The following is a 13361-nucleotide window of genomic DNA, read 5'->3' on the forward strand; positions in this document are numbered from 1 at the left end:
GTTGAATTGACAACCTCCTCCTTTTCATGAAGTTGATTCAAAATACTACTTAGTGCAATAGTTGTATTCCCATTGTCAACAAAATACATTCTCAAACAAATTGTGATGTCGTACTCTTGGATATCGAACTTAGCAAGAATGTAGAGTATCTCAAAAGCACTGACTAGATTACTCAGAAGTAATGTATACTTCCTCGAAAAGTACGCCTGCAATATTTTGAGATGAGTGAAAAAGTAAGGAAGGGATCGATTAGTGCTTTTAGGAATTTAAGTTTCCTAAATTCTGATTCTATTATGAGTTAAGTTGATTTTGAGTTTAACGTCCCGTTTAGCAGCGAGGCTATATGAGACGTAGACCTACTGATTAACGTGGAATCCGAACCACATTAGCTCCCACCGGGAACCGAACCCGCGTCTCCCACGCCAAAGGCGCGTACGCTAACCTCTTAACCACGAAGGAACTCCTGATTCCATTATGATATCAACAATAACTACGTAAATGTACGTACAGAATCACAAGGATGTCAATATTATAAGAGCATCAATTGCATATGATATGCTGTCATTCCGTAAAGTACTTGAAACTTTTGCACAAATAACATCTTCACCTGAGTATGAAGATTTCAAGGAAATATAAAATGACTAAGGCCATCTGAAGAATGTTTAAATAAATTGTACTCACGTTAAGGTTGGTGGCCGACGTAGTTAATAGGATATAAGGCTGACGGCAGAGTACTTTATGATACAGGAAATGGGAATTGAAGTTTTTCGGAATAAAACCGTCCGAAAAGTACACATTATGCTTGTATGTACGAGTATATACAATACCTTCAATGCTTTTAAAATTATCTTTTTAAAGCTAATAGCCAACCCAAGGATTTTTTGGGGGGAGGTGAAGGGTCCTGCATAATGATGTTGTAAAATCATACTTTATTATTAGTAATAATAAATTAGCTAATAATCATATGTATGTTAGAACTCATACACCAATCACATAATATACATTATATAACAAATTTACCTTCTGACATAAATTATTTGAAGAAATAACTTTTCCTTACCATTGATGTAAAGTTCCCGGACTAGTTTCTTTGCGAGGATTGTTCCAAGTGCTCCATAATTCAATGCACTGAAAAAAAAGGTACACGTTACGCACTTGAAACTTTTAAATAAAGAATACAAACTTGAAGTAAATGTTCAACTAATAGACTTAAGCATTTGTTAGTGGTGTAAGCAGAAAATTTCTAGTGATACCTTTATTTATGTCAGAACAAAAGTTAATAGGACACAGTGGCTTAATGGTAGAGTGCTTACCTCTGGTTCTTGGAGGCCCTAATTCGATTCCTGACCAAGTAAGTTTGTGGTGGACAACATCGTGTTAACTGGTTCTCTCAGGGTACTCTATTTCCTCCCACATTCTCATTCTATCAATTATTCTATCATCATTCACTTGACTTAATCATCCGTCTCCCTTAGCCTAACAGACATAACGTGTGACGTTAAACTGAAAGTTCATTTCATTTCAGAACAGAAAGTTATATGTTGCTTATGATTTGATGACATTTTTTCGTTTATCACTATGCTATATTCTGAACCCTTGATAATGTAACATTGCACGTCATAAATAATGCTAATAATGATAATATCACATAAATTTTATCTAAGGGATGCTGTTGGGAGTAAGCATATACCGTAGAAATGGGTAAGATGATTTGCAAAACTAAAACATATACCATTAAGTTTTTATAGTTCATTTTTCTTAGTTTTGCGTCCTATGGTTAGGCTCTGAAGGCTAAAGAAGACAGTTAATTAATGGCGGTAAATAATAATTTTTTTTTTTTAAAAAAAAGAAAGTAGTCTAATGAGAACGTGGAGGGCTCGTGAATACCAAGAACACGATATTGTTCACTACAAGCTCACATGGGTCGAGATTGAACCAGGGACTCCTAGCACTAAGAAAAGATGTTTAAATAGGAAATGAGTTTTAAAAAGTTCATTGACGAAGTTATGTACGCTTTATAAGAAATTTCTTTGGCAGGTCTCTATTTGTACTTTGATGATTACCCATTATTTTGAAGTTTTAAAACCTTGTTACTACGTTTCAATTTGTGCATGTTTAGAAGTATTAATAAATCTAAGCATCATTTTAATAAAGAAACATGTCGGATACCTTGTAACATTTTTGTAATAAAATGGTTTCGAAATTCATTAATACTTCTAAGTAAGTACAAATTAAAACCTTATAACAGCACTGTAAAACTCAAAATAGTAGGTAATTATTAAAACACATAGATTTGGAATTAGGTCTAATGGCTGTAGTTGTGGTGGAAGGGATTTGTTAGAGTTTACATGTTTGAAGGTTGAAGCCACGATTGCATAGAGAAGTTAATCTAAAAGGAATAACAGATACAAATGCTCGTTCATCTGTTCATAAAATTTCGTAATAACCATTAAAAGTCTAGGGACTTAACTTGTTCAATGTAGATTGAAGGAAAGTAGTTTACAAAATAGCTTGTCCTTCTTAATTTTAAGCAAAAAGCTCCTCTTTTTGTTGAGTAGTACGTCACCAAACTTTATGACTTCACAATTAACTTAAAAACATAATACTCAGCAACGAGGAACTTCTTGATAATAGTTCTGGCAACGGTTCTGTTACGGTTGTTTTCATAGACGACACTTACTCTGATCCGAGGTTGAAGAGAGGTCTCCCAAAATATGTATTTGGCAAATCTGAAAGGAAATAAATGTACTATATTTATTGATACTTGTAATTACTTTTCTATTTATCATTATTAATGTCATCATTACTCTTTTTCAAAGTAAGAAAAGTGGCGGTAATCACTACAAATACTTTATTCTACACGTTCTGTTTGGCTGTGAAGGCAAGTATTAAAATTAACCAATTGGAAGACATTAGCAAGTGTCTTCTACTTCATATATTTTTAAATTCATATAGTAAACTCTTGTTTCACTCTTCAAACCGATATAAATTAAAATATTCATTTCACAACCAAAAACTATTTTTTCAGAAAAGCGTGCCAGTGCCACAAATACTGTTGGGTACCACACGGAAAAAGCCCTATTAATCGTTATTTTTATTATAAGCAAACCAAGAACACAAATGCCCATTCAATATACTTTACTTCCCACTTTAACTTCACAAAACATCGATGACTTAAAATTAACAATACGTACAGTTCGTATGTTTGAACTTTTCAAATATTTCTTAGACCTACATGTAGATTCAGGTATGGTTCGATTTTCAAGGTTATGGTGCCACAAATTAGCCTCATCAATATTGGGCCCGATACTCCTCTGTGAAGAATAACTCACTGCAGAGAAACTAAAATCATATTTTCTTGTTCCTCTTGGAATATCTTAACATTATTTTCTTTAAAATTACTAAAGAGAAATAGTCATTAGCACTTGGTCGAAAGGTATGGACGCCCGAAGGGGAGGGCAGGATGGGGCCCGGGTCCCCTGCCTCATGAAACTATATACGTACTATAGCAAACTACGTATATTAAATACTAGAAATAGCAGACGTAATATAGCAACCATGGAGATGAACCCCTAGAAAACTTTCTTCGGGCGCCCCTGTCAATATGTGATTAATTATGCCGAATTCTAAGGGTTATATTAATACTTCCCTTGGTTCCATTTATTCGAATTCGAGTAGTATATTTTATCTCATTGACATTCAGGTGCAAAACCTGGGCTGTCCGAACTCGTGAGCCCTTCAGTCGGGCTCGACTTCAATAACTGTATAACATCATTTTATCTTCAATAAATTATCTACAATACCGTTATCAAATATGAAGAGAGAAGGATTTACTTACACAACCAATTGAAAGTTCTGTCATAGTAAATATCAAACAAATCTGATACAGGACTCCATCTGAAAGAAAACAGCATTTGAGAACATTTGAAATATCTAGTGTTAAGACAATAGAAATTTCACACTAATGATTGAATAAAATAATATCTTATTTCAGAACAGTGATGTCCAATTCACTACAGTCAATGACAAAATAGGCACAAATGTGAGAAACATTTTTATCTTCCCAAACATGACGATTAGCTGAATGTGCCTAAGTCCTATATTTTCTGAATCTGTTCTATTCTTCTTATTTATTTTATTTAATATGTTTTAGTCAATTAGGCAATACTATCATTTCAGGAAGACCTTCTGATATAGGCTAAGTTCATTTTCATGTCTTTTTCATTAGTTTGTTGTATTATAAATTAAAATGGATATATATATATATATATATATATATATCACAAACTCAGCTAGGCAATTGCCTCTCCCTCCTTGAATGACGCCACTCTAATTAGAACCTACCGGTAAGTTACAAACATTTGAAAGTAATTATGGAATCTATATTTTTCAGAAAATTAGTCCTATTCACCACAAATCTCAGTTCCCGTAAATCATGAATCTGTTCCTGCTTCCTTTTTTTTATGTTACATATGGTGTTTTAAAAAGGAACAAATCATACATTGCTATTCGCAGACTAGAAGAAATATTCTTGCAGGTCGCTAATTGGCCACGATTGTAGGTCTAATATATGTGAAAATGTACAAATTCTAGCTGGTTCACAGAGCAATATGGCTAGCAGGACAGGTTTTAGTTTATGAGTTATAAGCGGTAAGCACTTATGACACCATTAACTATTAGTGTATACCCTTTGCTATTATTATTGTTATTATTATTATTAATATTATTATTATTGATATTATTGATATTAATTTTCTATCATAAACCGTATCAAATAGCTTTCCGATGGGACAAAAGAGTTTAAGTGCTTTGACAGCGATATGAACACACAACTACAAGAACATTATGCATATACATTAACCACTCGGCTACAAAAGGGCACTTTGGAAATTGTTACGTTGTAAGTACATGGAAATTAATTCTTCTGCGTTAGCAATGATTACATAATATTTATTGTTAAAAAAACATATTTTTAGTCCAGTGACGTGTTTGTAAAATATACCCCAATGAATACTGAATAAGTCATTAAAACACACGACATAATGTGTATTTAATTTTATTGTCTGCTTAATAGTGAATAATATTATTTCCTAATGCTGCGTATAGTGAATTGCTTGATTCATTAATGAAGTTTCATTTGTGTCCTAGAAACAGTTTAGTGGATATTTTTATTATGCTGACTGTCCTATGGAGTTGAAACTAAAGTAAAATTGTGATAATTTTTAACGCTGTTAACGCTTCTGATTTTCTTTGAGTCAAATATTCCTAGTTTCTTCAAAGCCAGAAACCATTTGAAATATAATCTTATCTCTGATTGTGTCAAAACCCAATTTTTTGAATATATATATATATATATATATATATATATATATATATATATAGTCTGTCCCTCGCCATTTGTCGGAGTTTTTCACATCACCTTATGAACAGCCCAGCTCGGGAATAAATATTATTTTTTATATGCCTTGAAGTCTTTATGTTAAAACACAATAAACGAGCGAACAGTATGTCTGTTATAATCCTATTACTGTATTTTAAGACTTACCTCTCCTTGTTGTTAGTTTTGAATAGTGAATCAACATTTTCTTTCTGTGACCATCGCTTCAAGTTAATAACGTTCCTGAAGAAACTTTCATTTCCGATGTTTGCCTATATGAAAAAAAGTAACGGAATCAGTTTTTGTAATCCTACTTCATAAACAATGGAAATTCACTATAATTAGTTAAGAGAATTGATTTATTGTAAATGACTATACACATTATACAAAATGATTATATTGAAAGTGATCATTTTTGATTATACCTATGATTATGAAGCTTATCGTATTTGCTGTCGTATAAAACGCTCTCGATTTTGAGACAGTTTTTTTAAAAATAATTTAGTGAAGTAATAAAATATTGTATTAACTCAATCAAGTCTTGTTCTCAGTAAGGGAACAAATTCTGCTGAGCAATTCGTTGTCGAGGCGAGTAAACTTTTTTTTTTTTTTTTTTTAAACTCCAAAGTTAGCTCACTGCACTATCTTCCTCACCATGAAAGATAATAAGCGATCGTTGACGCACAAGATATATCATCGTATGTTATGCATCTCATTTTGAGAAGCACATTTTTTGGGAACGAGGGTATGGTGTGTTTGGTTTTCTTAAACGCCTGCAAATGGCAGTGTAGGTACAAACTATCATAAAATAATGAAGAGAATAGCACATGAGATTAGTGCTACGTACAGTGTAAACTGCATTACACGTAGTATATGAGTCAGTTAGAAGATATCAAAGAACAATAGGTTCGATCTACTTCTTAGCAGTGAATATTTTTCATATAGAGTGTACAAAAATAAATAAATAAGCAATTTATCATAGCAGATCAAAAATTGTCAACTCCATAAAATATTAACTATATGACGAGATACTACTTAACATAATAAAAATAGTTTTCTCGATTTTGTCGAAAACTAAGCATAAGAGTTTACCCTCAAACATGCTATTATGTCTTCTATCAGTATATTAATATCATCTTTGGACAATATTAAGGCCATGTCTAACGTTTTGAGGTGAGATCATCAGTCCCTATATAATAACATGGTGAACTTTTTCCCAAAATATTATGAAAACTATTTGTTTTATGTAGTTCAAGCTTTCTCCAGATGTTAACCTACCCCAATACTACATGTCATTCAAAGCGCAGATATGTAAACAAAATATATATAGTAAAAGAATCGTAGGGACCGTTCTTTATTTTTACTCATTTCTAGATTTATTAGACAATTTTGATATAAATATACCTAACAAACAGTAAGTACCAGCATTTAGTATATCGTTCGTTTTTCCTAAGACTTCTCTTTGATCTATATGTAAACTTTTGTCAGTTGATGCAACAAATAAGTGAGTTTGCTCTACGCTTTACAGTTCGAAACTAATTTTATAAGATGAACAGACTTCCCTCACTTGAAAACAACATGGACAGATTTTCTGATCTTTCGTACGTTGTTAGATGCAATATGCCTGTACAGGTAATTGTTCGCGGAGATCTTTACGTAGAATCAAGGAAATCTACGATCTATGAAGAAAGAGAAAACAGACTTTGCTTTTATCTGCTGTCAATCTGCATTCAATCGGTTTCTTTTTCTCCGCGGACAACACTAAGTTCACGCACATAACCTAGCGGGGGCAGAGAATGAAAGAAATATACCTGGTTAGCTTCCTATCTGGTGTTCTGCACTGTTGCAAAATGCAGCCAATATTTTAAACAGCTTTTAAATGGAAGAAAATTAATTTTTAATTAGCGCGCACTAATATTACCTTAGCAAGAAAAAGTAAAAGTGAACATGCAATATTAATACTAATAAACATTTGGCCGAATTTTGAACTGTATAAAATAAATAGTTTTAATAAAATTTTGTAAAGAAATATGCCATGTTATTATATAGGGAAATCCTATCGCATTCCGAGTGTTGGACACAGGCAGTTAAACAGAAATTAAAGTTGTACACGTATCATAATTTTGGACTACATTTCAGTAACCACACCGTATTCTAACGTCTTAATGAAAATCTTGATTAGCATATATTATTTCGTAAAAAGGAAAAGAAATGTGTGGTTAGGTGAATTTACAGTAAACAGTAATCTTGAATGTGAATTAATTTAATTGATGTGACAATATGCCTACCTATTAAGGATCATTTTGAGGTAATTATGTATGAGATGAATCTCTTATCTGAGATCTTTGCAAACCAATGTCTTGCATTACTTTCAATTAGAAAAATATATTTCTTTCAATGCATCTGACAATGTCATAATACACATTTATATGTGAGATAACGTCCATGAGAAAAGGATAATTTGTTGTTTAAAGTGTGTGTTATTTTACTTAAAGCTAAAAGATACGTAACAATATTGTCATAATAATTAAAGTTCCATTTCTTCAGTGATTGTCATATTGTGGTTTTCATTAATATTACATATATATCACACTTTTTCGTTATTATTAAGGTAAGAAATTAGAGGTGTAAATAAATAAAATACACCTTAACCTTGTCAGTGCTAATTTGAATAGGCCTATATATTTTATAATTAATTTTTTGAAAATATTTTTTTTTTTTAGCACAAAAAGAAATTATTACACGCATACATTTATTCACTTCTAATTCTCTGACACGTTCCTAATACAATACTTCAGTATCATTTTCGTGACCCTCGGTAGCGTAGTCACTTACGCTCTCGCCTTTGCTACAAGAGGTCCCGGGTTAGATTATCGGTTGGAACACTCGGTCGGAAAGGTGTAACAACTTTTCAGGCCAGACATCCTGAGTGAGGTTTTCCCTAGATTTTCCCCATTCACACCAAACAAACGCCGAGATATTACGTAAAATGAGCCTAGGCCACTTCTTTCTTTCTTTGGATTGAGTGCATATAGTCTACTTTCCGAACGAATTTAACTTTGTAATTTAACAATCAATTGAAAGACAGCCACAAACCGGTGTAAATATTGCACGGAAACAAACTGGTCCTCCAGAAATAACAACAGAGTCATTCCCAATCGCTATCAAACAGATCAGTGGTCCGAAGTCTGCAGATTTATGGTGTTGGGAAAGCGGTTGCAGGAAAAAAAAAAAACTCCTTCCAGCAGCAAATATTGCAAAAAGATACTATTGTGCAATAACATAAATACTGGATCGATAAACAATAGAAGAGGGTACACAGCATTTACGACTCTAATTTCAACTTTCCGGTTCCCAATGCCAGATGTTTGTGCGTCGCTATTATGAAAACCTCTTTCATCCCGATGTGTTATACCTATAGTAAAACACGGAAAAGGTAGTGTCACGGGGCCGCGGTGGCTCAGTAGTAGAGCGTTCACCTCTGGTGCTTGGGGTCCCGGGTTCAATCTCTGCTCCCGCCAAGTGAACTTTGTGGTGGACAAACACCGTGAGGGTGGGTTTTCTCGGGGTTCTCCCGTTTCCTCCCACTTTTTTCATTCCACCATTTCATTCATTTCTCATAATCACCGTCTCCTTTAGTCTAACCGGCATAACCGTGGGAAGTAAAACTCAAAGATTTAATTTCATTTCAAGGTAGTGTCACATGTGAAGGATATTTTACAGTCAATCAAATTGGTGATATAGTTCAAATCAACAGAATAATGGATACAAACATGTACCATAACATTTAAGTGAGCCACGCAATTCCATACGGAACGCGGATTTTGGGTCGTAACTTTGTACTGCAACGAGGTAATGATCTAAAACATTCTTGCAAGTTATGCGGTAATTACCTGCAAAACAAAGAACTCACATAATCACAAAAATAGAATAGCCGCCACAGTATCAGAATTTGTCATCTATCGAACTTTTCTGAGATGAATTTCACATGATAGTCTGTGAACTCAAGCCAACGGATACTGAAGATCTCTGGAAGACTTTTCAAAGCAGTTGGAATCGCATAGTTTCGCAGCAAAAAGTTGGATAAATTAAATAAATAAAAAAAATGATTGGGGTTTGTAAAGCTCTTATCAAAGCTAAGAATAGACAAATCGATGAACACAAACTTCCTCAATAAATTTGTCTCGATGGAGACAGGGCAGTGTATTTTCTTTTCCTTGTGTGATCAATAATGTTTATTTTGAAAAAATAAGTCAAACAAACAGGAATTTGTATGGATATTGTATATTTTTGTTTGGAAAATTTTGAAAAATCAATAATGTCCTCAGATTTTTTGACAATGACTATGTACTTTCCATATAAGTTATATATTTTCGCTATAGTGGTGTACTTTTCCTATAAGTTTGATATTTTCTACATTAATTAGATGTTTGTTCTTACAGATTACATTTTACTATAGAGGCATATTTTCCGTTAAGTTACGTATTTTACCCACAGAGGTATACTTTCCCTATAAGGTCCACATTGTCTCACACTTCTTTTGTCCTTAGCTTCTGACTTTTGCTATTGTTACACTTCTTTTACCCTGCCTGTTTGCTATTTTGTCTTTCATGATAGATATTTCATCCCATCTTTAGTTCATTTATTTCTTATGCATTATTGCCATTTGTACGTCCTCGTTTTACCACCAAATCCCCTTCCCTTGTGGTTATGCTTTCTGATGTTTTCCCCAGTACTTCTTCTTCAACTTTCCTCACATCATAACTATTCAACTTTTACTATTATTGTGTGTCTTCTACCCCACCGGAATCAAATTTGGTTTGTCCAGTTGGTAGGTAGGCCCATACCATCTATGACTACGACTCTAAATTGTTCGTTTATATAACAGAAGTATGTACTTACATTTTCATAGAGTGCGTTCAAAGACGAGTCATTCAAAATCCACTCGGGAAAACCTTTCATGACTTTCAAGTCTTCGATCTTCTCAACAACAGATACACCATCTGGCAATGTAGATTCATTGATTTGAGATTTCATTGTGTCCTTTATGTCTTTTATTAATTGGTCTAGCTATAAGTAAAAAACAAATGAAAAGTATTATCACGCGCTTATACAAGGCGTTCTTGGAATAAACCAGCAAACTTGGTTACGTGTACAGAAGCTCAATGCAAGAAAAAAGTTTTGGTTGGAAACACTTGATTACAGAAATATGGCCAATTTGAGGTAATTAATGGAATTAGCTGTAGAGTGGCTACAAGGAATAAAACAACCGACAAACTTTGGATACAAGAAGAAAGTGTATATGCGACTTTGGTCGGAAACCCCTTAATTACGGAGATAGGGTTAATTTAAGGTAAGACTAATTAGAGGAATTTGTTGTAGGGTTGTTACATTATATTGGCCCCATCTTCGTAATAGGCGTATTCGGCCAAAGCTACAGATAAACATTTTACCTTTATTGAAGTCCTGTATACATATGCGAAGTTTGCTGGTAATTTTCAGTGTAGCCACCTTACGTCCAATTTCACTAATTATCCTGAATTGGCCACATCTCCGTAATTTTCGATAAAATTCGCAGATCTACCATGACACAACCGTGCGTAGAGTTAGAAATTTATATACTTATTCCCTAGAAGGTACGTGTAAATATAAGAATCATGTTCACATACGGTTATGTCGTGATAGATGTGATAATATTACTTATATCATAATAATACTAAGCTTTACGCTATTTACATGGACGAGAGACGAAAGAATATATTTAGCAACATGGCAACATAGATATGTTAATAACTTCGTCAAGGGCAATGTTAAACTCCTTAGAGTTTCTATAAGCTTCAGAGGCGATAATTTTGGGTCTATATCTCAGATGACACGCCACATCACAAAATTGGCCATCGCAGAAACTGGACACACAAGCCACACATCACAGACACCAATAGTCACCGAAGCCATATTTGTCAGAGAAATCGGTTATACTGTAGACACCAGATTCACGTTTGGTCATATCTGCCATACGTTATAGCAATCTCATCACACAGAAACTTGAAGGTTGGTCATAAGGCCATTGGTCACAGACGCCAGCGGACTTGAACTATACATATTTAAAAAACAATGATTTCTGGAACTTGCCTGTTCATTATTGAGTAGTCTATTGGAATTACGAAGGATATACTGGGATGCCAAGGCAGGGCTCATCAATTCATTTACTACAGATGCACAATAATTAAACCTAAAATACAAATTTAATTATATTGATTTTGATCAAAAAAAGAAGGAAAAGACAATACATTTAAAGATATTACTAAAATAAATGTATCTAAAATTTTAACTTTCAAAAGTCAGTTCGAAAGTCAATTTTCGATACGTTATGTATTATTGGAATTTGAATATATGCGAAGGATATTTGATACATTAACAATGAAATTCCGAATAGAATGGCAGATTATAACAAAACAAATCTAAAATATCTAAGAAGAATCAAAGTTTTATAGATGCAATCTCCAAGTACTTACCTCGATGTAGACTTTAATTCTGATGTTCTGAAATATTTATTCCAAATTTCGTAGATATCTAGTAAAGCATATGTTCCAACTTCTAATATTATCTTAGCTAACATGTAATTAACTGCAAATAGAAATGATGATTTAGTTTAATTTATTGTCATGTCTTGTAACAAGTGTCAGTGTCTAATTTATTATAGAGCTTGTCATCATAAAATTTAAGTCAACATTTATTTTCTTTATTTTTAATTGATAATGGCATAGTTTTATCAAGGTGTAGCGCCATTTACGGCAATGAGACAACTCCTGTTGAAGTATGTCCAGATGCTCTCATTGACACTTATCTGCGTTGTACCTAAGATAGATGAGCTATTTGCGGCCGTAAGGAACAGTTAGATTCAATTTGATTAATTAGCCATCGATCTGAGTTAGATGCATATAATAAGAATGTAAAAGATTATTAATAAAGAGTATTAAAATACCGGACTTTAAAAAGTTTTTTTTTTTCTTTCTCGGCACACCATTATATATAATGCATAATGGTTCGCTCTTTGGGTAAAACCATTCCGTAGAAACTCATCCACAAAACTGTTCATTGCAACATTTCTTTTGCTGTAAAAACGATTCTATAGAGTTGTACATATATCATGGTCCAGTACTTACAGTGTGTTTTGAATATAATAACAGACGTTTTTATTACTTATTCTTTCAAATACCACTATACGTATTAGAGGCCAATTCATATTCACTAAAATTTTTACTTTGGCTTATTTCTGTCTAGACTAATATAATAATTCCTTTCCTTATGTGTTACTGCCAACTGAAAATGTAGAGTTTATTTGAAATTTACAATGAACCTGCATGTCATTTATTAACGTAAACCCATTTAGAATATCATTTAATTTGCAGAACAATTCCGATTAAATATTATGGAAGAATATCTGTCAAGTTATTAGCAAACGTTCTTTGAGATTGTCTAGTTGATCCAATCAGAAGGAATTGCTTGTTGACGTTTAGAACTACAATTCGGAAGCATTTTATAGCCAATGGTACTGGCTATGGTACCAAGACCAAGACTAGTCTCGGAATCGTCTTGATCTTGTCTCTTTTTATTAGTATTGGTGTCATGATTTACAAATCACAATACTAATTTAGATAAGTATGTTGAGATCATAAACAATCTAAATTGCGGAGAATAATATGTAAAGCATGACTAAAAAATGAAAAAAACTATGCTGTAAAATTTCAAATTCGTTACATGATCCCTTATTCAAATCAACCCTTGTACTGTTAGAAGATTTCTTGAAAACGCACTTTACGGGAAAGTATAAATTACATACCAGACTCAGAGAATTGTAACTAATTTTTTATCAACAGCAGTTTGAAATTTAATATTAGAAGGGAGTCCCAGCATACTGTCTGGAATATGGGTCAATCCATCTGAAGTGGTCCAAAGATGGAGAAAATTGTTGCTCAACCAC

General features: G+C 33.1%; 2 protein-coding genes across 2 annotated transcripts in view; both read right to left on the reverse strand.

Annotated features, from left to right (window-relative positions):
- LOC145669317 (endothelin-converting enzyme 1-like) overlaps positions 1-10509 on the reverse strand; it is a 45262-nt gene extending 34753 nt beyond the window's left edge. Inside the window, exons 1-5 of the mRNA XM_081737623.1 lie at positions 10280-10509; positions 5546-5649; positions 3839-3897; positions 2681-2729; positions 1061-1128 (exon numbers count right to left, since the gene is read on the reverse strand). Of these exons, the coding sequence (XP_081593749.1) occupies positions 1061-1128; positions 2681-2729; positions 3839-3897; positions 5546-5649; positions 10280-10414 (415 nt within the window). The 5' untranslated portion in view covers positions 10415-10509. The remainder of the gene's footprint in view (positions 1-1060; positions 1129-2680; positions 2730-3838; positions 3898-5545; positions 5650-10279) is intronic.
- A 901-nt stretch (positions 10510-11410) lies between these two features.
- LOC145667824 (membrane metallo-endopeptidase-like 1) overlaps positions 11411-13361 on the reverse strand; it is an 80887-nt gene continuing 78936 nt past the window's right edge. The window contains exons 11-12 of the mRNA XM_081735256.1: positions 11893-12004; positions 11411-11609 (exon numbers count right to left, since the gene is read on the reverse strand). Of these exons, the coding sequence (XP_081591382.1) occupies positions 11411-11609; positions 11893-12004 (311 nt within the window). The remainder of the gene's footprint in view (positions 11610-11892; positions 12005-13361) is intronic.

Source organism: Thermobia domestica, chromosome 13, assembly GCF_964235325.1.
Source record: "Thermobia domestica chromosome 13, izTheDome1.hap1.1, whole genome shotgun sequence".
NCBI classification, from domain to species: domain Eukaryota; kingdom Metazoa; phylum Arthropoda; class Insecta; order Zygentoma; family Lepismatidae; genus Thermobia; species Thermobia domestica.